At 37.0% G+C, this 24693-nt stretch overlaps 1 protein-coding gene across 10 annotated transcripts in view; it reads left to right on the top strand.

The window, feature by feature from the left end:
- osbpl8 (oxysterol binding protein-like 8) overlaps positions 1 to 24693 on the top strand; it is an 84538-nt gene that overhangs the window by 27747 nt on the left and 32098 nt on the right. For 4 of the 10 annotated variants that reach the window (XM_038281883.1, XM_038281878.1, XM_038281882.1 and 1 more), the window contains exons 1-3: positions 19110 to 19215; positions 19379 to 19405; positions 21440 to 21610. In XM_038281883.1, the coding sequence (XP_038137811.1) occupies positions 19125 to 19215; positions 19379 to 19405; positions 21440 to 21610 (289 nt within the window). In that variant the 5' untranslated portion in view covers positions 19110 to 19124. Of the gene's footprint in view, positions 1 to 7228; positions 7252 to 19109; positions 19216 to 19368; positions 19406 to 21439; positions 21611 to 24693 lie in introns of those variants that run through there. The other 6 variants (XM_038281879.1, XM_038281881.1, XM_038281880.1 and 3 more) reach the window with 4 other exon arrangements.

Raw genomic sequence — 24693 nt, 5'->3', positions numbered from 1 at the left:
CGCGATGAGAGGGAAAAAATAAATATATATTTAGGACCAAGTTGGAACTGTGGGGTGCGCGTGTGGAGCGGGCATAGTGCTCCCTGGAGGGGGGCTCACCCTTTCATACTTTGAAAACCCCTGGTCTAGACTATTTCTTTTAGGAAATATAAGAAAAGAGTTGAAAGGTCCAATCGTGGTGATCAGATTATTTCTGATTTTAAGGGAGTTGTTAGATTGTGATGACTGTGCGCAGTAAGGGTTTGCTTTAAAAAGTGTTCCGAAAATCTTAATCTACTTTATGCCTGTTGAACAAAATCTGTTGCAAAGATTAGCAGATGGAACTTTTAGAGTTTGGCTTTAATTTGTCTGGACAAATGCTAAGGACTTGGAAATCATCCAGTTGTTTGATCTAATTTCTTAATCCTAAATGTCGCTGGGGTCATTAGTAGACGAAAGCTCATCCAATTCAGATACTCCAACTCTATTTTTTGTTTTCTCCTTAGCTTCAGCTAATGAAATGCTAACGCCACAGTAGGAATCAGCTTTCTCTTTTGGCCCATATTTACTGCCTGAGTGTAACTTTTTTCTGTTTTGCTGAACAGCACAGGCCTTTTGGGGGTGGGGGGTGGGGGTGGCTGGCTGCAGATGATGAAAGGTCAGACATGTTTATTCAACATCCTGTTTCCTAAGAACAGAAATGGTGAATAAGCTGGTCACTCAGAATAGCCCTCTGCCCGTTTTTGTTTGCTCTGGATAGACACCAGTTTGCTGTAGAACAGGTTGATGAGGATCTTCTTCCTGAATTCTTATGATTTATAATTTCACTCTCATATGATCTTCTTAAATGTCCATTTTTTTTGGTTTTTGCATGCTGTTAATTAATGCTTATTCTCTGTGAGATTGTCTTAAACATCTTTTGCACCTTCAGTTGGTCCAGTTTGCTTTCACACAAGCCGTGTTAATTTTAAGGGTGAACTTTTAAAAGTTTGAAAAAGAGGAAATGCGAATTTGTGGCGTTTCCATTTGATTTAAAGAAATTTCACCAAGCATGGTAAAGCATAATGTTGCCATACGTTGCTTTCACATTACATGGTCATGCATGGCTGCAATAAACGGGACATAGAGTCTGTAATCTACAACGGCCCACAGATCTGTAATGAACGTGTTGCTATTGAGCTAGTTGTTCTTACATTAACGTGAGCTGGTTATGGCGTATTGCTTCCAACCATGTTTTTGCCGTTTCATGTTTCCAACCGTTTCTGCTGTGAAGACGCTGAAAGCAGAAACGGTTGATCAGTCATGGCAAACTATGCTTTGTCTGAGCTGATTCATATAAAGTATTTCCATCTCCCGTTTTGCACATGAACTGTTTTCCACCAACAAATACCTAAATATATGGACAGCATTTTTGACAGAAAACCAGAGCAGGTATTTAATACGATCAGGGCTAGATTGGAACGTCTGCGACGTGAGCTCTAAGACATCTAAAGTTGGGCCCCTTCATGGCTCTGTTAACGGAAATCTTTGGATCTGAGCTCTCAATTTATTTTTTCTACAGTTCTTCTACAAAATGAAGTTTTTTGTTTTTGTTTTAGTGGCTCGTTTCTTTCTTTTTTTGGACAGTAGGCTGACAGGTAGGGGTATGAGAGAGGGGGAAGGACATGTGACAAAGGACCATTAAGGCCTCTGTATATGGGTAGTGTGCGCTAACCACTGCGCCTGTTCAGGGTTCTTGATTTGCTTTTAACAGAAATTTGAATTTAGGCTAAAACTTTCCAAAAGTTTGGTGTTAAAGCAGCTTTAATGTATAAATTAAATCAACTGGACTTCATTCTGATCCTAAAGTCTCCTTCAGTTTGAACATGGGTTAGAGATATTGCGCTTGTACAGAACAAGAACACTACTGAGGATTTAACCGTTATTAAAGAGCCCGCACTGATAGTCACTGGCCATAACCTCCATTCACTTTATCTTCAGGGTCGCTTCTCTGAACGATCCAAAATATAACCTAACCATGCTGTCATCTTAAATGTTTTCGTCTTGGTTCATGGTGGAAATTTCTGCAGAGTTGAGTCAAGGCTGCGCTTTAGGTGTTAAAAAGATTATGTTCTCCCTTTTCTAGTGAAACTTTCTTCTTATAAATAAACTGTGCACACTGACCTCTTCATCAATATCCCTTGCTTTCGAGATAACAAGCCTTAACCTGGCTGATTGACCCTGGCTCCTCAGAAACTGGGAAGCTGGGGGGAGAAATTGAAATTGTAAGCCTGCTTTTCAACCTTTGTGACTTAGCTTGAGATGTTTTTCGGAAAAAAGGTGCACATACTCAGCATCTTGCTATTTAATTATCGTAGATGCATGCACTAAAAGACCTTTAGCTGTAACTGGAGCCAAAATCTCTCTAATCTTTCTTTCGTTGTGATTTGAATTAGATATAATAAACCATAAACTCTTTCCTTTCTAATTCAAAAGTCTTGAGTTTCTCTATCAAGTACGATCATAGTAAGATATGAAAAAGAAACCATGGCACAAAAAATACCAGTTTTGCTTCTCTCAACTATAAAATATCTCCTTTTTTAAAATTCCAGTATATTGGAATCATCATACCAAGGCAAAGTCTTAATGGGAATAATGGAGACTTATGGTGACAGATAAATTAGGTGATAATAGTGCTGGCTACATCTCCCACAGTCTTTTCTGTACAATCAAGCACAGTGACACAGAGTGGGAGCAGAGCCAAGAGCTTTTCCTCTTCAACACTGGCTGAAAGTGGGTGTGAGTTATTATAACGCTCATTCTGTGTCAAAATTGCAAGCTCATTTTCCTCCGCCTACATCCTCTCCTGATTTAGTCACTCACTGGATAATTAATCTGCTGATGGTGGTTGAATGAAACTGCTTTGAAAGCTATGTGGATAGATTTACTTTTGAAACCACTTTTTTAATAGAATTTTATTAACGGGATCTTTGTGTTTGGATTTTGTGGAATTCCATCACTTCAAAGTAACGCTGGGAAACTACCACCCATACTTTTAAACTTTTAAACTTGTTTATAGTGTTTCTATACAGTTTAAACCCATTAGATTTCCCATTTATGCATCAAAATATTTTTTCCATAACTTGTATATGTTGTTTATCAAACTCAAAAAGGTGCATCACAGTAAAAGCAAGTTTATTTATAGACCTTGAAAGTAGCACTGCTGTGTTTTTTTTTTTTTTTTTTTTTTTTTTTTATTAAATATATTTGGCATTGTTATTTGTGGTAATGCAGGTTCCAGTAAATGTTGAAAGCATTGGGATGACAAAAAGAGGGAGTAGAAATTTCTGCTTTGTGTTTTGCTTTGTCGCACAGCCTTATTTTGGAAGATTTTTGGTCTAACCGTAGAAAACAAGTCCATAGGGAACTCCAGGTGCTTATTCAAGGTCCAAACCAACTATGATGATAGGTAAGAATATGAGAAAAATTTTTAGACTGATATTTGCGTTTTTTCCCTCTTCTATTAGCATTGTTCGATATGTGCATTTTTCTGCCAATTCATTAGTGCGTTCAGACCGTATGCATAGAATTTTTGATGTTAACAAAGCTTTGTTTCTGTTTGAATTGAGATATGTGTAACATTAGTTTAAGAAAGAGGAAATTAATTGGTATTGGTCTTAAAGGCTACGTTCACACTGCAGCCTGAAGTGACCCAAATCCGATTTTTTTTTTGGCCCAAATGCAACCTGGATCTAATTTTTTCATGACAGTCTGAACAACACAGATCCGATCTTTTCCAATCCGACCCAGGCCACTTGGCTTTGTGGTCCTGAATCCGATACGAATCTGATCTTTTCAAATGTGACCTGTGTCTGAACGGCCAGGTCGCATTCAACCGACCTGAACGCCATTAATACCCGACCAAGATCACTATTATGCGTCTTGCTACACAGAAGCAGCAAGAAAAACAACAACCATGGTGGATGATGATGCGGAGAGCAGTATTTATGTTTAAACATTTTGAAAAGATTGTGTTTTTATGGTTGGAAAAGACCGCTAAATTCGCACCAGAACTATCAACCATGTTTACTTCCGTAAACACAGAGCATGCTGGCCTGTGACGTCATTGCGTCCTCTACTGTGCATGCGGGACACTTGCGTTGTATGACTGCAGTTCACACAGGAGATCACATACAAGTCGCATATATTTGGAAGTATGAATGGCAACGCAAAAAAAAAATTGGATTTGACAAAAAAAATCGGAATTGAGCATCAAGGCCTGCAGTGTGAACGTAGCCAAAAAACCTCCAACATCGGTCGATTTCTAGTAACAAAAAAATGTAAAATGCCCTCAATGGGGAAGCAAACATTTAGATGGTCAAATTGGAGAAAACTTCGATGGAAAATACAGGATTTCAGTCTTTGCCATTTAGGTATAACTGGAGTCAAATCAAAGAGACTATTGTAGCCAGATGTAAAAATTTACTTCAGGCTTCGGTTACACAGTGAGACACCAGGGCAGAGTCAGCCTTTGTACTCCAGGGGATGGGATGGAGCTGATCTGACAAGCTGAGACTTCAGAGACATCTTGTCTCCGCCTTAGTAAATAGGTCTAACTCAAAAGGATGAAAAGACTGAATCTCCTGCATTAGTTCTGGAAAATTTACTATAGTTTAAAAAGTACGCAGTGGCTTAATAAATAGCTGACAGACTAAGTTTGGCTTAATATCTTAAGATTCAGAATATAATGGAGAGGAGAGGGTTGCCTGTGAGAAATATGAAATTCCCTCAATCAATCGGTTATTTGGATCAGGTAGCAGAGAAAGCAATGTGGATGAATCAACTCTGGGGAAAAATGTTCTGCAGAAGCGTGGCAACACTTACTCATCGTTACGCTCTGTTAACACGTCTATGCTTGTTGCACTGTGGGTCTGCACATATAAAAGACTATTGTTTAAGCTAACCAGATTGGAGAGAAACTTCTGGAGAAGGAAAGAATGCTTCCTTAATCTGCAAGTTACAGTAAGATTGATTAATAAAATTTCAATTTGGAATTACTTTTCTAGTTGTCATATCATATGTATTCAGACAAGGAAGCAAACTACTACAGGATACAGTAAGTCTCTCTTGAAGGTCACTCATGATTCTCATTGAAGCTTTTTTATAGTAATGTCAAATTTTTTGATTTATGAAAACAGAAATAAAAAATTTTCTCCTTTCTTTGCTTCTGGGTAAAACTCAGTGGCTTTTCTACAAACCAAGAAGACCCTTTTGGTTCTCATTTTACTGTGATGAATATATCTGCCAGTTTGAGATTCACCATATATAGGCAGTTACATCAGTATCGGATAACGGATCAGAAGAACTAGGCTGGTAATAACAACCGATGTTTATTTCTGTCTGGTTACGGTTTTTATCTCAGTAGGTGGAGTGGAGCGGATTGGAAATGTGTTTGTTAGTGACAGTGAGTAGTGTTGCTGCAAAGGATTATGGGTGTTTATCTGAAGCAGAGAGGGAACGTCAGCGCTGTGGTTGGTTTTTCATGGTGGTAGTAGGAATAGGGATGTATATGGGATACAATATTGGCCGTAACTGCAAGATTATCGGATATTAATATCAGGGTTTCCGCGGGTCATTAAAAATATTAAAAGTCAGTAAATTATAATTTTCTTAATTAAGGCCTTAAAAGGCTTTATAATTCATTAAATGCGATTATTGTGGCATTTAAAATGCTTAATTAAAAACAACAATTTCGTCAGATATAACTGGTTCTGTGTGTTTGCGTGGAACTGCTTCCGGTCAATCGTAAAGCCGTGTGTTCGGAAAAGAAGCTTGAGATGGAGAACAAGCTAGAGAATAGGAAAATGCAAATTTTGAAAATAGTGTTTGTTTTAAAAAGCATTAAATTAGAGTTACTCATCCCTGTATAAACCCTGAATATTTTTTATATCTGCTCGTCTCTGCTGCCAACACCTTCTACAGAAAGTGGAGTCTCAATACCTTAGAAATAAATATAAAAATAATTGTAGACTTCTAATGTGGAGGTGTTTGACTCAACTTTTTTTTTTTATCGGTACCCTATAGCAGGAGAAGGTATGACTCATAAATCTATTGTGAGTTGCATTTCATAGTTTTTAGTTGCATTTAAAATGGTTTAATTTGCATATTTGTCTGTTTTTACAACACACTTTAAATAGAAATCCCCTTCTATTAATTGAGAGGTTTTGTAGTTTTGTGTTAAAAGTATTATTCGATTTGAGAAAAATCAAATGTTCCTGGTTGTCTAATTATAAATAGATTTAGAACTATAAGGTTTCACAATGGCACCACCAAGAACAATGACCTGAGCAATTTATTCGAAAGACACTAGCAGGGCCACGTATCTATTGGCATTGGAAAATAGAGGCTGTCGATTTTTCTTTTTTGTGGAGCTAAAGTGTTGTGTATACATTGTGAGCAGCAGTGGGCCGAACACACAACCCTGAGAGACTCCAGTACTCAGCATGCAGAGGTGGAGAGGTAGATTTTATTAGAGGCGACGGTGATTCTCAGACTGCTTGTAATCAAAGAGAACAATTGGATTTTTTGTAACAAAAAGTAGATCTTAATTTTGGTTTTCGGAAGCTAAACATAAAGCTGAGCTACAGATTGTGGGAATGGTTTAAGATGGGCATAAAGACACTTATCCAATGTGTCAATGCTTTAACAGGATTTTTTTTTAAGTTTGTTTGCCAGACTTCATGCTACCCACATGTAAATGTAACAGTGCTATTGTTAGTACTTAAATCCATTAGTGTTTGGAAAATAAACATGGCCTGTTTAGCTTTAACCTTCCATGTTTTTGAAGATGGGTGTTATCATGTTAATTTTACTATGAAATGAATGCAAGGAAATGGAATACTGCTGATCTCTGTACAATACAAGGATAAAAGGTACGCTTTTGTAATATTATAACCATAAACAATGTATTTTATTAAGCTTTGCAGCGGTTGCTCTACCATAAAATTTAAACAAACACAGGTCACACAGGCTTTGGAGAATGGATGAAAGCAGAGTATTCAGTGGCAGTGATGTAACAAGCACTCAGAAAGTAGGCAAGTAAATTACTGAAGCCTTCATGGTGGGGAAATGGAGAGGAAGAGGAAGAAAGGAAAGAGAGAGAGAGGGAGGCTCAAATGTCTGGTCTCTTCCTTTCTTTTTGAGCTCAGTGGTATTTCACACCACTTTATTCTGAGCAGGCAAACCGTAGCAGCGACAGAATCCCCTCTGGAATGACTGCGGCTCCTTCGTGCTGTAAGTTTACCTTCAACTGTTAGTTCGATGGCAGAAGGCAGAGCTGGGAGCGTAGATTGAGAAGTTGCTGCTGCTGTGTGCATTCACTCTACATGTTGCTCTATAATGTACCAAAAAAAATTAAAATTTAATTAATTTAATTCAAAACAACTTTTTTTTATTGCTTACCACTTACATTTTATTTTTGCTCATGGGTTTTTATTAATTACAGGATTAAAAATGTTTTAAAACAATTTTCTTCTTCTGTTATTGTAGAACCGCCTTCTTCTTCTTTTGTTTTAAAACAGTCTTCTGATATAAAACAAAAAAACAACAATCATTCTTCTTCTCTTCTTTATTTAGACTGTGCATTGTTCTACTCAGGTTGTAACTTGTTACCCAACTTAGTAATTGGTTACCTTAGTAACCATGATTTTGTTTGCAACCCATTATTACTCCTGTACTGCATATCATAATATATTATGATAAGGTGTTACTTTTGACAGAATAATGCAGCTACATGCAGACATTAGACGAACATCAGAGAAACAGAACAGCTATTTCATCCTAATTCCTTTCGAAGAATCCTGTATTCCTAATCTCATTTCAGCCTGTATCAGTAAATTATGCTTTTCTTGGATGAGAGAAATGAAAGTCTGTTTCTAGGGTTCTGTTATGTAACTGTCTCTGAATTCCAGGAATTTTTGTGTTTTTGCTTTTTTTTTTGTTTGTTTGTGTACAACAGATCCTCTGCAGGATAGTTGGCTGTAATCCAGCTGGTGCCGGCAGGGCAGACAGGCTGGTGCTGAGAGTAATCAGTCTGACAGTACTAGCTAGGGTTTGTGCATGTTCATCTGAGCAGCTCCTGTCTAACTTCACTATGCTTCCTCCAACACAACAAATATAGAGATTCATGCACCAGGACTTGTAAACTTATTGACAGTATCAGTTTTTTTTAAACTTTGGTCTGTAAATGCAACATTTTATTTTAAAACAATCATTTCTATTAGTCTTTATTGTGTCAGGCTTTTGTTTAACTCTTGTTATTGGGTGCAGAGGGGATGTCACACTGTGTGAGTTAGCCACCGTTCTTTATGAGTTTGTTAGCATTATTCATAACAAAGACAGCAGGATTACTAACTCTACATTCGAAGCCTCTTACTATATGTTGCTGATTAGCAAGGTTAGCATTATTAAAAGTAAACGGCAGGCATTTACTGATTGGAGAATGTAAATTTTTAACAGAAGTCTGATATTTCTAAATCAAGAGCAAATGGGATAGATGCTCAAAAATGGTAAACATTCTTCAGATATCCTGTTTTCTGCTGTATTTGGACTGGATTAGATAATCTGGTGTAATTTATTGACCTGATCAGGATCCACATCCATGATGGACAACCAACATTCCGCTCTACAGCATTTGCTGTTTAACTCATTTTTTTTTTCAAATCTCATAAAGAAAATCTGGACTTTTGTCCTAATATCTATTAAAGTAATAACAAAGAAAATCCTCACTTTCAGTTTTTCTCCCTGAGTAACTTGGACCTGCCAGTTACCAGTCAGGGAAAGGTTTTTAATCTTTGTTTCTACTTGAATTGTGTGGGTTTGATTTTGAACTATTTGTCCTGTAAAATGCTTCAACATCCTTTCATCTCATGCTCTACAGACGAACTAGATTGAAGGAACCGTACACGTCTCTATCAGTATATTTAAAACACTTTTTCTCTTTTTAGCTTTTGCCAGTTTCTTTTGTTGTATGTAAAATCAATTTTGACTTTCAGATAGCAGTTCGGACAAATTCTACTTTCTATTAAAGAAATATCATCAACAGAATTTACAGACATTTTTTTTTCAGCCTTAAATTGATTTAAAATCCAAAAATGTTTCACTTCGTTATCCAGAATTTTTTCCCAGCCTGAATAATAAAATAAATAAATAAAACAACCTTGTACTCAACATGCCAAATGATGCACTTTTAGCAAATCTAATAGAAACCTCATGCAGACTATTTATCCAGATCATGCTATCATTCTTTTAGTCCTCTGTCACTTTCCGGTCCAGAATGCAACCCTGCTGATTCTCTTTCAAGCTGAAATTTGACCAAATGGACCTCTGGAGCTTTAAACGCAGAGGTCCTCTGCACCTTGAGTGCTTAAACACCCTCACCTACCCACGTCAATGTTCTTCCTGAGCCCCAAGTCCCCTGCTGGGATGAAACTGAGACGTCGCTTTACCCCCCCAGCCTACCTCCACCTGATCTGAGTGGATAACTGAAACGCTGTCTAATGAGATGATGCCCCCAGCAACATCCTATGAAACACTTAAAAACTATCAACCTTCCTTTATGACAAACTGGTCCCTTCTTAGCTGAATAGATTGGCTTTGATATTAAGAAGGAAAGAAGAGAGAAAGCCTTCATATTTGGTCAGAATGATCTCTGTTCGGATTTTCTTCCTGTCTTAATATTTGTTTCTTATGTAATGTTGGTTACAATTGAGAAAAGATTCAAATAAGGCATTTAATCACATTTGCATTATATTGGCAGTTTAACAAAACACAATTTTCAAATCAAAGAAGCTCTCAATTTTCTAATCCTAACCCCTAAATGAAATGACCCCTGCTCAATTACTGGTTATATAAAGAATTGATTAATCATGATTAATCCTATTAATCGTTTAAATGTTCCCTGTTTCAAAGCCAGAGGTTTGGATCTTTAGGTTACTTTTTTACTTTAGTATCTTGGAAATTTAAGTTCACACAAAGAAAGTGAACCAAAAATGTTTAAGATACTTTTCTGTTTGTAATCTTCACAATTATTTCGTAAATTGTAGAGTTGGAATTATAGGAAAATTTCAAAACATTTTTATGCAGCAAGTATCAGATGGAACTGCTATTAAGCATCTGTCATAATATAAACAGGTGAAAAGTTAGCTGCTCCTTTAGCTCATCCCAGATCCTCAGCTGCATTGCAATATAGACATTACTTCATTAACTTTGTATTTCCACCCTCATCGATTCAATTAGTAGTAGTAGTTTCATTTTGCACAATTCCTTCAGTATTATCTTAGGTGTTTCTTTAGGCCCTTCCTGCTACACTTTAATAATCCATATGATCCAGCAGTGTTATTTATGGTTTCTGTTCCAGTTTCCTCCGGCCGTTTGGACTGCAGCCAGGATTTTCATCTTACTGTAGCACCCGGCCTGCCTGGTCTCAGGGTACTGCCATGAACCCATATCTTTGCTGACAGGCACGTCAGTTCTTTTAAGGATTCAGCCGTTCTGGCGTAAAACACCGGCTGAAATGATCTGTGTGATTTGACACCATGACGGTGCTGCAGTGGGGTATAGACACAGAGGATAATTGGATAGTTGGAGTTTTTTGACTGATGTGTTTGTAAATTGGCACCAGTAAGGTTTCTTAGAAACTGAATGGAAACTGCCACTTTATGTTAGAAACAAGGCTATACAACAGAGTGCATTTAAACAGAAGAAAATAAGCATTTTGGACTCTTTAGATTTGTGTACTTTTGTGAATTTTTAGGTTAAAATGGATAGCCTCTCATCTCTACTGCAGAAAAACAGCAATTTAATTTACTATAAATGAAAAACTTGATACTAGAGAATAGAGACATGTTGGATGTCTCTTTGTTTTAATACTCGTTAGTATATTAGATCAGTAATATCCTTCTAACAAGTTTACATTTCCACCTGCCCTTTAGATATAGTCCAAAAAAATAACCCGTTGTTTTCTTTTTTCCTCTCTGTTACTAAAAAAGAAACTGGGTCAGAAATGCGCTGCAAGTGATGTTCAAATGTTACGTAATATGCCACAGAGCTTTATCCTGCGTAAGCAGAACACATCTTATCATAGGAAGAAAGAGCAGGCTGTGTGTAAGGCTGTCCTTTCCGTGGATGGATAGATGAAATAGGATTTAAGGCAAGGCAGGTTTTTTGTATAGCACAGCTCAGTACAAGGAGAATTCAAAGTGCTTTACATGAATTCGACAATAAAGTAGAAGCAAAATAAAAGTATGCAAATAAAGATAAAACCATGATAAAAGCAGGTACTAAAAGGAATTAAACAGCTGGACCACAATCGTAAACTAATGACACCTCAGCTAACAGTTTAACTTCAACAATCAAAGGCAGCTTTAAATAAAAATAAACGGGTTTTTGACTTTGACTTAAAAGAATTTAAGCATTTAACACTTTTCCAGTCTTCTGGGAGTTTGTTCCAGATAAGTGGAGCATAGGAACTAAATGCTCCACTAAATGCAATTGATTTTTTAGGACATTATTGCATCTTCATTAGGTGGGCTAGTTGACACTGAATTTGATATTTGAGCTGAATAATTGAGCTTCACAGCTGGATAGAATATATTTGGCTTAAAAAAATAAAATACAGATAAGGCAGGTTTATTTAGATCATACCATTCATGCATTGGCAATCCAAAGAACGGGACTTCTGTGGAAAGGCAAAAAAAAAAGGAAAATTACAGTTTAATTTTGCATACAAATTAAAGTCTAATCTTCGGTCTCACACTTTAAACACAGTTCTGATTTTTTTAAGCAGCTGTAAAAGAATTTTTTTTTATACCTGGTTTTAAAGATTCAAAAAGTAGTTTTAACTTTTAAAGTTTGTAGTGGAGCTGACGACTATAGAAACTAAATGTTTGTTTAGTAAAGGACATGGAAACAAAGACTGTTAAGGCCTGTTTTAAGTAGGGAAACTACTGATGACATGTTGCTGTTCCTAACCTACTGCAAATGAAGCCATGCACCTTGTTTTGACAGGAAACTCTATTCTGGTAGTGTCAAGATGTTTTAAAGCTCATTTATAAACATATTTTATGGAAATAATACAGGTGCTGGTCATAAAATTAGAATATCATGAAAAAGTAGATTGATTTCAGTAATTCCATTTAAAAAGTGAAACTTGTATATTATATTCATACATTACATACAAACTCATATATTTCAGATGTTTATTTTGTTTAATTTTGATGATTACAAATGACAACAAATGAAAATCTCAAATTCATCATATCAGAAAATTAGAATATTGTGAAAAGGTTCAAAATTGATGGCCCCTGGTGCCACACTCTAATCAGCTAATTAACTCAAACCACCTGCAAAAGCCTTTAAATGGTCTTTCAGTCTAGTTCTATAGGCTACACAATCATGGGGAAGACTGCTGACTTGACAGTTGTCCAAAAGACGACCATCGACACCTTGCACAAGGAGGGCAAGACACAAAAGGTCATCGCTAAAGAGGCTGGCTGTTCACAGAGCTCAGTGTCCAAGCACATTAATAGAGAGGCGAAGGGAAGGAAAAGATGTGGTCGAAAAAAGTGTACAAGCAAGAGAGATAACCGCACCCTGGAGAGGATTGTGAAACAAAACCCATTCAAAAATGTGGGGGAGATTCACAAAGAGTGGACTGCAGCTGGAGTGAGTGCTTCAAGAACCACCACACACAGACGTATGAAAGACATGGGTTTCTGCTGTCGCATTCCTTGTGTCAAGCCACTCTTGAACCACAGACAGCGTCAGAAGCGTCTTGCCTGGGCTAAAGAGAAACAGGACTGGACTGCTGGTGAGTGGTCCAAAGTCATGTTCTCTGATGAAAGTAAATTTTGCATTTCCTTTGGAAATCAAGGTCCCAGAGTCTGGAGGAAAAGAAGAGAGGCACTTCATCCACGTTGCTTGAAGTCCAGTGTAAAGTTTCCACAGTCAGTGATGGTTTGGGGTGCCATGTCATCTGCTGGTGTTGGTCCATTGTGTTTTCTGAGGTCCAGGGTCAACGCAGCCACATACCAGGAAGTTTTAGAGCACTTCATGCTTCCTGCAGCTGACCAACTTTTTGGAGATGCAGATTTCATTTTCCAACAGGACTTGGCACCTGCACACAGTGCCAAAGCTACCAGTACCTGGTTGAAGGACCATGGTATCCCTGTTCTTAATTGGCCAGCAAACTCTCCTGACCTTAACCCCATAGAAAATCTATGGGGTATTGTGAAGAAGAAGATGCAATACACCATACCCAACAATTCAGAAGAGCTAAAAGCCACTATTAGAGCAACCTGGGCTATCATAACACCTGAGCAGTGCCACAGACTGATCGACTCCATGCCACGCCGCATTGCTGCAGTAATACAGGCCAAAGGAGGCCCAACTAAATACTGAGTGCTGTACATGCTCATACTTTTCATGTTCATACTTTTCAGTTGGCCAACATTTCTATAAATCCTTTGTTTTTATTGGTCTTCAGTAATATTCTAATTTTCTGATATGATGAATTTGGGATTTTCATTTGTTGTCATTTGTAATCATCAAAATTAAACAAAATAAACATCTGAAATATATGAGTTTGTATGTAATGTATGAATATAATATACAAGTTTCACTTTTTAAATGGAATTACTGAAATCAATCTACTTTTTCATGATATTCTAATTTTATGACCAGCACCTGTATGTAGGTTTAAGTCCAAAACAGCACCAAGGTTTCTAGCATAATCTGTGTTCGTTAACCTACTTGAGTCTAGCTTATCTTTATAAATCCATTTCTGTCTTATCTGCATTAAGCTGAAGGAAGGTCTGACACATCCAGTTATTTATAAAACAGATACACTGAATCACGTAGTGGACTTTAGCTTTATGTTAAAGGACATAAACCTGTGTATCATCAGCATAGAGGGAGTGCGAGTATGAAGCTGTATTCCAGCATCTGAGCTAGGGGGATTTTATAGATAGTTGAATGAAAAGAGGACATTCTTAATCGAAATAATACCGATAATCAGGCTCTTTAAGTATCAAAGAGTTTAAATACTCAGTTTGGTGTCTAGTACAAATGATCCTGATTAGGATGAACTTTAATGCTGACTATTCATTTTAAACTATTAAACACTTTTGCTATTTGACAAATAATTCAAAGGAACCCCTCACCTCTCTGCCTGAAAAAGAACAACAGCTTTAAGCGGATTGTCATTTCCTTTTTTTCTGTTCAGCTAGATGAGAAAATTATTTAATGTTGGGTTAAGTAGTCAAACTCGCCACAGTGCCAAAAAAAACAATTCTCACAGTAAAATATCAACTTTTATTTTCACAGCGTCCCTTATGCAAGACAGTACATTGTAGAATTGCATTTTTTCACAAGCTTTACATTTTTTAAAATAAATGTAGTTTGCTAGCTTCAAATGTTATATCTTTTGTTTTAACACCAGAATAGTTTTCCTTAAAGTTTAAATGCACCAGTTTGTATCTGTGGTTACTCTCTGCACTGATAAAACACGCTATGCTGTATTCTAGAAATGCCTCTATGTTTTGACTGTTTTCACTTCATAAAATCTTTAGTTTTACATAAAAAATGTTTGTTTTGTCAACAAAGATCCTGCTGACTTTAAATGCTTTACGCAAACATGATCTTAGCTCTATTTTGTAAGCTGTAACAAAAAAACTGCGAACAGATGGAGAGTAAAACAGTTGCCTTGAGAATTCTAACAAAAACAAAGGTTTTACTCATTTTATGCAAATGGTAGGTCAGATTTAAAATAGCCACTCATTGTTTGGCTGCTTAATTACAAACTGCTTGTAAAATATTAAAATCAGCATTGGATAAACATAGAATGTACATGTTTATCCCAGCTGGGAACGATTCTCTTTACTTTAGAGATGTTTGATTTAGTAAGAAAAACCTGGAAGATTTTAATAATAAGCTTACATGCATAACATACGGAAGATGATTAGGGCCACTGAAAAAATAAAAAAAGTTAACTGATTTTGAATTTTATTTCAGTATTATATGAGAACAAAGACAGAATTCTGACTTTAATCTCATAATTCTGAGATTAAAGTCAGAATTCTGAGATTTTCTCATATTGTACTGAAATAATATTTCATTTAACTTTTTTTTTCAGTGGTCCTAATCCTCTTTGGTTCATTTAGGACATAAAACCCCCCAGCTCATATGCAGTTATTATTGATCTCAGGTTGAGCTATAATCTCTTTTCACACGAATGGAGTTAATATCAAAATCTACAAAATCTCTGTTAAGCAGGGGGAAAGGCCTATAAACCCCGTCAGATAGCATTGCCCCCCTGATGTCATTTACGTTGAGTTGCAATAAATGCAAAACTCTCTGCATGTTCTTGTCTTTGTCGTCCGCTCTATTCAGCTGGCTTTTGAAACGCATGGCGAGAAGGTAGGGGCCGGGTGGTGAGGGTTATGGGAGCGAGAAACGCAAAAAGTAACGCAATAGTTACTTTTATTGTGGAATAACTCAGTTAGTAACTCAGTTACTTTTTGGGAGAAGTAACTAGTAACTATAACTAATTACTTTTTCAACGTAATGTGCCTAACACTGATCACTGTGTTGTGAGATTTGATTATTCAATCTTCCAAAGTATTACTAAATCAATTAAGTGACCTTTTAAGAACCTCTGCAGAGCTGAATGCTGTTGAGGGCATTCGGGAATTTGCTTAAGACATGTTTGAGAAAGGAAGCCTTTAAAAGTTTCAGAATAGTAGCTGTTAAGACTGTTTTTTTGCAACTAGAATTATTTCCTAAACCACAACTTTGGGAGAACAGTAGATGAAGTGTGATCCTTTCCCTCAGCTAGTTGGCTGGAGGTGTGCAGCAGCAAGTCTGGGAGGGGCAACATGCCAGCTGGAGAATACTGCATTAATATATACTTTAATTTCTAAAATTTAAAATTATCACAGCTGAACACAAATGTCTTTGTTTGCTTTTATAGGAATGGGGGGCTGGGGTATGCCAATAATGGGTAGGGAGGGTGTGATCTGCAAAAAACAATTTGAACAGAATGCATTTCTTAAACATGTTTAAACATGTCAATTCCCCCCCCCCCCTTTTTTTTTAAGTTTAGCCTACACCTACAAAAATGTATTGTTGTTTTTCCACCAGATTTACATTTATAAATGTATATTATAAAAGTATTTATTTATAAAGGTATTTTAATTTCCATTTTTAAAACTTTATCTTTGCTTGAAACAATAGTTGAACTAAATTCACTCCACAGACTCATTAAGCACCTAAGGAACAATAAAATATAAAACCATCAAAAACTTGTAAATTTAATATATATCTTTTTTTTTTTTTTTTAGCTCTAAAACGCTTTAAATTGTAGATTCACCCCTGGATGCCACCCATTGCTTATCCGTTTTTAATTCTAGTAGCTTTCAAAGCCTTAATATAATCTTGCCTTCCAATCCTGACACTTAGTGCATGTTTACTCCTGTAACTGTGCGTCTAGAGAGATCTTCACTCTTCAGCCTCGACTATTAGTCATCTGTCAGTCAGTCAAGTAAGGCCACTGTGGTTATTTTAAGTTCACCTCTTATTGAACCAGTTCAGAGAAATTGACTGTAAGAATAGTTTTTTTATTGGATTAAACTCTCTCTGTGGCCAAGGAAAGCCACTAAGGCAGCACTAAATGAAGACTTTGGCTTCAGATCTTCCAACTATTTAGGCAGAATTCTCCAGGAATGTTCCTGTCTCTCCGGCTCAAAGCCAACTAATCGTAGCGTCTTTTACGGCATCCAGGTATAACCGTACTTTCCAATCTAATGACGATCACCTTGAGCTGAGATTAAGGTTTGTTAATCGACCTCTGACGTTCAGTGACTGTTTACTAATCCCTTCCTCTTATTGTTGCAAGCAGCTCTTAGTGTCGTCTGTTCCTTTTCTCAATGAAACCTGACAGGATTCCAACTGAACAGCTTTTTGCTGTTTTGTTTTCCATTTCTTGGAATGAACGGTGGCGGTTTCTCGCTCCCAGGGCTTTCTGTATTAGCCTTTTTCTTCACAAATGGGACTGAAATTTCTCAGCAATGACCCAGAAATAGGAAACACTGAGTTATAACTGTACCTCAGTGGGGTAGTTTCACCCATAGTGTAAAGCATGCTATTTATTCATTCATAATATAATTTTTTTAATCTCCTGTCTTTTCTTCTTTACAGTTGTAATTTTAAATAATAACAAAAGTGATTATTTCGTTTAACTTAAATTTAGGGCTACACAGTAACTTTACCCTTTCCTGAAACCTTGTGTGAACTACTGATTTTATTTTTGATTATGGTGGGAAACTTTTTGAACAGGCACATCATCTATATTATTTAGATCTATATCATCTGTGGACATAAAACTGCTCATATTTTTATTTGACTGCCCGACACTTGAAATGTAAACACCTCTTTCTATATGTTACATCCAAACAATTCTTTGCATCTGTGATATTTTCGATTAAAAGATTGTTCCATATATCATTTAGCAGTGAAACATAAGAAGGATGCTAATTTTGACTTTACCAGCAGCAGTTATTAACCCGGAGGCTTATTTTTCTCCCGCATATTAAGCAGACAGGGGGCGCTACATTTGTTTAACAACAGACTTATTTAGGTTTTAGCCCTGTGAGGTTATAGTTAGTGGATAGCAGAGTAGTCAGGTAAATATGTAACAGCGCCCCCTGGAGTTATGATGTTTGGTGGTCAGATTGTTGGAGTAATAACTCTGTACTGTACTTGTCAGCGTGTTCCTAAGTGTATCTTTGCTTGCTGCTTATCCTGCCTCGTTAATGCAGGCTAATCAATAAAGATGGATACATCAGCAGGCCCATATGTTTGGAAAATATTAGCGTTTGTTGTTTTTCTTTTTTCATTGCATCGGCTGATATGTGCATATTGGTTGATTCATTGGTGGATCCGTCAGCCATGACTTGAGATCAGATGAAGTGCAGGTATTGCTGCTCCCTCTATACTAATCTATGGAGAAAATTTTTCTCCATTATTGTTGAAAGCAAAGATTATGTTTTGTAAATGGGAATTTAGAAAATGTAATCCCAAAAAGGAAATTTTTAAAAGCTTCTAGGTGCGGGCTTTCCTCTGGAACGACGGATTTCTATTAGTCTACTCATACATGTTAGGAAAATTTTTTTTATTAGCCTTGAAATGTAGAGAACCCGATTTGTAAAACACACACAAAAATTTTTTTTTTTTAAATTGCAATTCATGAACCTCAATTTGAAAAAACTTTATTGGAAGGATCAAATTTCAAAATACGTATAAAGAAAACAACCAGCAAAGTTTCTTATTAAAAAGCCTTTTTTGATTAGGAAATTGGTCCTAGTTTGTAAAACTACATTTGATTTAAAAAAAAAAATATAATAATAATAAAAAAAATAATAATAACTTTCACTAAAAGTGAAGAGAAATTATGAAATTGTAAAAAGTAATAAATATAAAGAAATAATAGAAATTATCTGCAAACAGCAAACTTTTGATCTGGAAATTTGTCACATTGATTTCTTGACTTCAGTCTTTTCAAACTTCCACAAAAAAAGTGTATTCTTTCTTTTCAGCAATAATTGTAACTTAATTCCCTACAAATTATTCATTTTTAATGTTTATTTTTTTGTTTGTTTTTTTTTTTTTTTTTTAAACTTTAACATTTATCCTAGTGTCATGTTTATTGACGTTATCTGCCGACCTCTAAACTGGTCTAAGCTGGAAGAAGTTGCCCCAGTTTTAAAGTAAAATAACTTCAATGCATGACCTTTTAAAGAGACAAATCTTATTGTTATCATCAATTAAATAAAAACATCCTGCTCAGTTTTGTTTTATTAGCAAGCAGATTAGGAAATGAAAATCCTATATTTAATTTTAAACCAATATAGTTTGTCTTTTTGTGTAATGTGAATGAATCCATTTTTATTTTATCTTTTAACATGTTATACCCTCCAAAGCCATTACTTTTTATGTTCTGATACACTTTGTTTTATGTTCTCTCATGAACATTTTAGTTAAACTAATGTTTTCTTTTGTTTTGTCTCTTGTCTTCCTTTTTTGGGGGGATTAATGTCACTTGTTGTCGTCGCATGCGGCTGCATCCTCACTTGCCGCTGCTGTTGCTGATGCTGCCAACCCCTGCTGCACGCAAACCCGGCAACATCTGGCCAACAACGCATGGTGGACACCCATCTTTTTCCTCTTCCCCTCCTTTTATTCTGCATCCAAAAACCTTCACTCATTTTTTTTTCAATCCCTGCAACCTTTTCCCTGCTCTCTCTGTTTTCTTCTTTTTCTTTTCCTGTTCTGTCTCCACTCGTTTTCCCCTGCAAGCACCATGCAGAGTTGAGAGAACATCATGCCGCCTCTGGTAAGCCAGCGACCTTTCAGGGGGGGAGGGGACTCTGGGCAGTTTATACAGTCAGCATTGGGTCCAGGGCTGGGATCTGGAGCCAAACTGAGCCATGGGAAGTGTTTAACTTTAAAGAAGCCAAGATAAATTAATAAAAAAATAAAAATAAGTCCAACAATATCTAAGTTTATGTTTCTTTTGCTTTTCATTATCCCCTTGTTGCTAGCTGGCGGAAATGTTAGCTTGTATGTGTAAGAACAAATCATTTTTTCTGTTGGTTAATCCCTTTGTGCTTTTTTCCTTAATTGAAAATTGTTGAGTCATCACTGCTTATTTTTGAAAATATTTAGTTTTAGGCCGTTTTGTAGCTAAATTTGGATTATTAATCATCAATGTGAAATGATTCAGTAAAAAAATAAAAAGGTTTTCATTTTTAACATTATTTTTACACAAAAATTTTAAATACAATACAAGGAATTCATATTAGCTAGTTAATTAGTGATGGAACACCCAGCCTGCACTCTGCTGCTTAACAGTCAGGCCCTTCTTAGCTTGCCAGCTGTACTTTATGGATATATTCACTAAAGCTGTTAATCAGACTAGAGCGTTTCCACAGATTATCCACTTCGTCTGAGGAGGTGTGAAAGTTCATCTGAAAGAGGTCAACTCTGTTCCACAATCAGTAGCTTCATTTCCAGGAACCATCGAATTGCACAAACTGAAATTAGGAAAATAAATGAGCTAAATGGAAACACGGCTGTTTAAAAAAACAAAAACAAAAAAAGGATAAAAAGTTTTTATCCTTCGATGAGGTGTTTTTTCAGTCGTATTGAAATATTCTATTTCACAAAATTGCAAAAGAAAACTTTTTTTTTTGCATCACGTGAGTCCCGTTACCTGCAGCTGTACCTTACTGATGTAAAAAGATAGAGAAGAAGTAGTTGGAGGATGATGGCGCCCACTAGAGCCGTGGCTGTAATATGGATGTATCTCATGTTTACATCCCTGCTGCCATGTTGTTATGAAAGTCATCCCTTGAACAAATGTGTTCACTTCTGCTGTATTTTTTATTTAATGAAATACTGCTATTGTAAATCTTTGCTATTTTAGAAATAAGCACAATATCAATAGAGTTTTGTGCACATTTGTAACAGAAACGGAGCTAATACCTCCTCCCCCAGCCTGCAGGTTAACCTCTATGGATTGAGGACGCAAACAGCATGTCAAATCAACCAGAAAGGAAATGATGCCTCCTTTGCGATGGTTATAGACAATCGTATCTGAGAATACGGCATCATGTTTTTATCTACTGCTCCCTTTAGCTCATATTTTCACTGAACCAATGCCTGAGCTTTAAAGAGTGTTTTGTCGTTAATATAAGTGAAGTTAAAGTTTCACAGCATTTTTTTTTTTTTTTTTTAAGTTAACTGACCAGCAGAGCGTTTGGGATTAATCGGCCCCGTTGGATATCTGCAAGATGATTGACAGGATTATGCTTCCTGCGTTTAAAAATAAGAACATTAAACCTCACAACAGAAATCCTTATAGAACATCTGTTACATAAATGTAGAAAATCGGTTCATGTTTAAAAGCTTTTCAGTTTCTTGTGTAAGATCTAGCGGATGTATATCTAGCTTCCTGTTGACTCCCACCTCTGATGGACAGTCAGTCTGTATTTCTAATTTATCTTCATGGTCTTTATAGTAAAGCTGCCACACACTTTAAGCTGGATGGTAAACGCTTTAGCGTGTAAACATGTCACCATGGGTGCTCATCTGAAACGCTCTCCCTTCCTAAGCAATAACATCCTGGCTAGCGTCATTATCCACTGGAACATAAAGTACAGTGATAAGGGACAGAGCCATGTGCTCATGAGCTCCTAACAAACATCATATTTCCACCCATAAGATGTAGATGAAAACAAATGTTATGTAAGTTATCAAGTATGGGTTATGAAATGGGGGAATCATCAAATTGGTGCTCCACTAGAGGGCTCTGTGTAGAAATTGTCTGTTTGAAGTGGCCTAATGTCTTCTGTTTCTTTATCTAAAGCTGCCGTAACGTCCAGCGATGACAGCATCCTTCTGACCCCAGGCAGGATGAGCCAACGGCAGGCCAAGGAGCAGGACAAGGAGAAGGAGAAGGAGGCAGGCCTCCAAACACCCAACAGGGAGCACATTGCCACGCCCTCTAACCTCAGCCCAGGGGTCAGCTACAGCCAGGGTAAGACTGGTGATCTCCTACTTTCCTCCGAATTATGAGGGAGCAGATTTGGGGGGAATAATGATCAGATCAGTTTTCTTTCTATCAATTTGTGGTTTAGCTGGACTTCTTTGTTTGATAGATTACAGTTTAAGACTGAAAGAGAACGAGATGATAGAAGAGGGGTTTAGATAATGCCTCAGCTTGTCCCTGTGGCATCTTGTCATAATCTGTGGAGGGATCTTCAGACTGTGGTTTCCACTCTAATTTGGTTCGAACTCTTAAATACATAACCCTGTTCGCTGTATGTTGCCTTTATAGGAGTCATCACCTGGAAATCATGTCTATTGGTGTTGGGCCTCATTTGAAAACGGAAAATCTGGAGTGAAAGAGGATTATTTTTAATTTTTTGTGTGCTGGTTTGTTGTACAAACAAGAAATACCTGCAAGTACGCACCCTGAACAGAGCGCAATTTTACTCTCTCTTGATTTACTTCATTAGTGGAAGGATGCTAACATTAGCCTTCGTCGCTATCTCCACTCTGGTCTCTATTCCCCCAATCAGGGACTCACCTGCTAGCAGTCAGTAAATGTTGCTGCTTTTGTCACTTTTATCTGTGATGTTAAGAGACCAGAAAATGATGGTTAAAAAAATTATCAATTACGGCTAACCGCTAATGTTGCTATTGCTACATCTACATGAATATGCAAACATTCAAAATACATAAATGGCATAATTGTTGCTCATGGTTCTTGCAGTGGAAAATAAAGATAAAATTGCTTTTGTATTTTTACTTAAAAATGAAATGCAAGTTTGAGTGTTTTTAAAATTGCAAATTCCCAGTTTGCTAACAGGTTTCACAGTGATACCAGGTACCTGGGATTCAGTGTTGGTATTTAACAGGGCGTATGTTATGTACTGTTAAAATAAAAAACATAAATTCAAAAGCAGACTCAAGGCTGATTTATACTTCCAAACCAGGTCGTCTGCACGTCTTCCAGTGAACGCAGAGATGTCCCCGCACCTTCTGCAGACACTGCTGCACCTCTCCCACATTGTAGGTGACCGCAGACAGTGCCGCAGACAGGAGGCCTCTGATTGGTCAAATCTACATTTGTTTTACACTATGCGTATTTCCTGTTTGGTACCTTACTGCCTTGTTTTTTCTGTATGACCGCCATTGTGGAAAACGACTCAAGAAGTTGGACCAGCTAGAAGAGTGAGTTGTGCAAGAACGCTGGGACCTTTTTCCCACCTGGATCCCTGCTCTTTTTCGCCCTTATGTCCCTCCGTTGTCACACAAACTTGCCCCCACTTCCTCACCGCCTTGGCCGTATCTAGACCCACAGCTAGTTCGTGATTGTCGTTTCGTTTTGGCGTTGAATAACATAGCGCAGACCACGCCTCAATATTGGGCATAAATCAAAAATGTCTGCGACAAGCTCACTGCGACACACTGCTGCGGGAGAATAACCAGCCCTTAAGATGACGACGCTGCTGCCTCATGATGCTGGGTAATGGATGCTAATGGTGACAAATGCAGGAGTTGTAACCTCTGATCTGAGGCTGTTAAAACTTGTGCAAACTTTATGCCTTGTAAAAACAGTATTCCCGCTGCTTGTGTTTTACTTTGCTTCACAAATATTGCAGGGATCGTAATCTGCATTGCATTTGGGAAAGAGGTGCCTTCCTCTAAAGTGCTTCCTATTAGCCATGCTCACTTTGTTTGCTGTAGCAACATTCTCTGTAACACTGCGTTTATTTCTAGTATGGAAAATCAACAACTCCTCCACTCACTTTTTGTCACAGTGATGCATTTAGGTACCAAGACATGGTAGCGTGTGATTTGACAAATCTTGGCACTTAATACTACTGATGGAATTTGGTCGGTACCAAGAAAAGTACCAAATTCAGTACCTTCAGATTGGGGATGGAAAAATATTTAAAAAATGGTTATAAAACATGTCAGATTACAGACTAAAATACATAGTTTTGCTCAATTGTTAATGTAGCCTGCATGCAAAACATAATGGGAATGGGTATGAATACTTTTTAAACACAATAAATGTTATGTTTTTTATAAAAAGGAAGAATCTGCATGAAACGGCAGTTCAGTTACTGCTGAACTGTTTTCTTTTTGTTTACAGCTTCTGTAGAAACTCTGTTATCTTCATGATCATCTGAAATCTTTCAGTTTAAAGCTTAAAATTTTTCATGGAATAAAAAACCTCATTCAGGGAATTTCAGGTTTACAAGCATGCAGGTACAGTTAAAATTCAAGTTAGAAAAAAGAGAAAAGTGAGAGTTTGTCAGTAAAGGAAACATTTTAAGAATAAAATAAAAATGCTCCTTTTATAGAATATCTGATTGGATCCGACCCATATTACTCAATAATGTCATGTATAATCTGTATAGGATGTAAAACTACTGCAGTTGCAGCAGTAAACCAGGGTAAAAAAGACCCAGGTTCTGCAGCGTTTTCCCTGATTACAGCCGTAGACATTGATCAATTACAGAATAATCAGATTAGCTGTTCCACACTGGACTGACAAGCAGCTCACTGCTGTGTCTGAGCTACTGAGTTTACGACATGATAAAACTCCTCACTGTTTAATGTTTACTCAGAGCCTATCGATCGCTCTCGCCTTGCCTTTTAGACCTTTGTTATTTTATTGTCAGAAGTGGATTGCAACATGTAGAATGTGAATTTCATAGCCTGTATTATCAGTGTCTATATCAGCTCTAATCGTTAATTCTTTATCTACCTTCACCGAACCTGTGATCTACATAAACCCTCATATCGACATCTCTCTCTTCATGATCATATTTCATTCTCTTATCTCTCACGCTGGTAAAAAAACAAAAAAAAAAAACAAAAACAAAAAACACATCACTGAACCAGAAACAGCAAGTATTTCACAAGGATCTTACATAACCACCAATGCTTCTTATTGTGGTGCCACAGCGCCCTCTGCTGGGTCTATAAGGAATGTTGGACTGTATCCACCTTGTGTTACAGATGGATGCAGGTCTGGTTCAAATCTAGCCTGGTAAGCAGTGGCGGCCGGCCCATAGGGGGCGCTGGGGCACCGCCCTCCCTGAT

This window comes from Cyprinodon tularosa, unplaced genomic scaffold (genome assembly GCF_016077235.1).
Source record: "Cyprinodon tularosa strain WSP-4 unplaced genomic scaffold, ASM1607723v1 ctg177, whole genome shotgun sequence".
Lineage (NCBI taxonomy): Eukaryota > Metazoa > Chordata > Actinopteri > Cyprinodontiformes > Cyprinodontidae > Cyprinodon > Cyprinodon tularosa.
The sequence above is the reverse complement of the archived record's forward strand: the minus strand, read 5'-3'. Positions and strand labels throughout refer to the sequence as shown.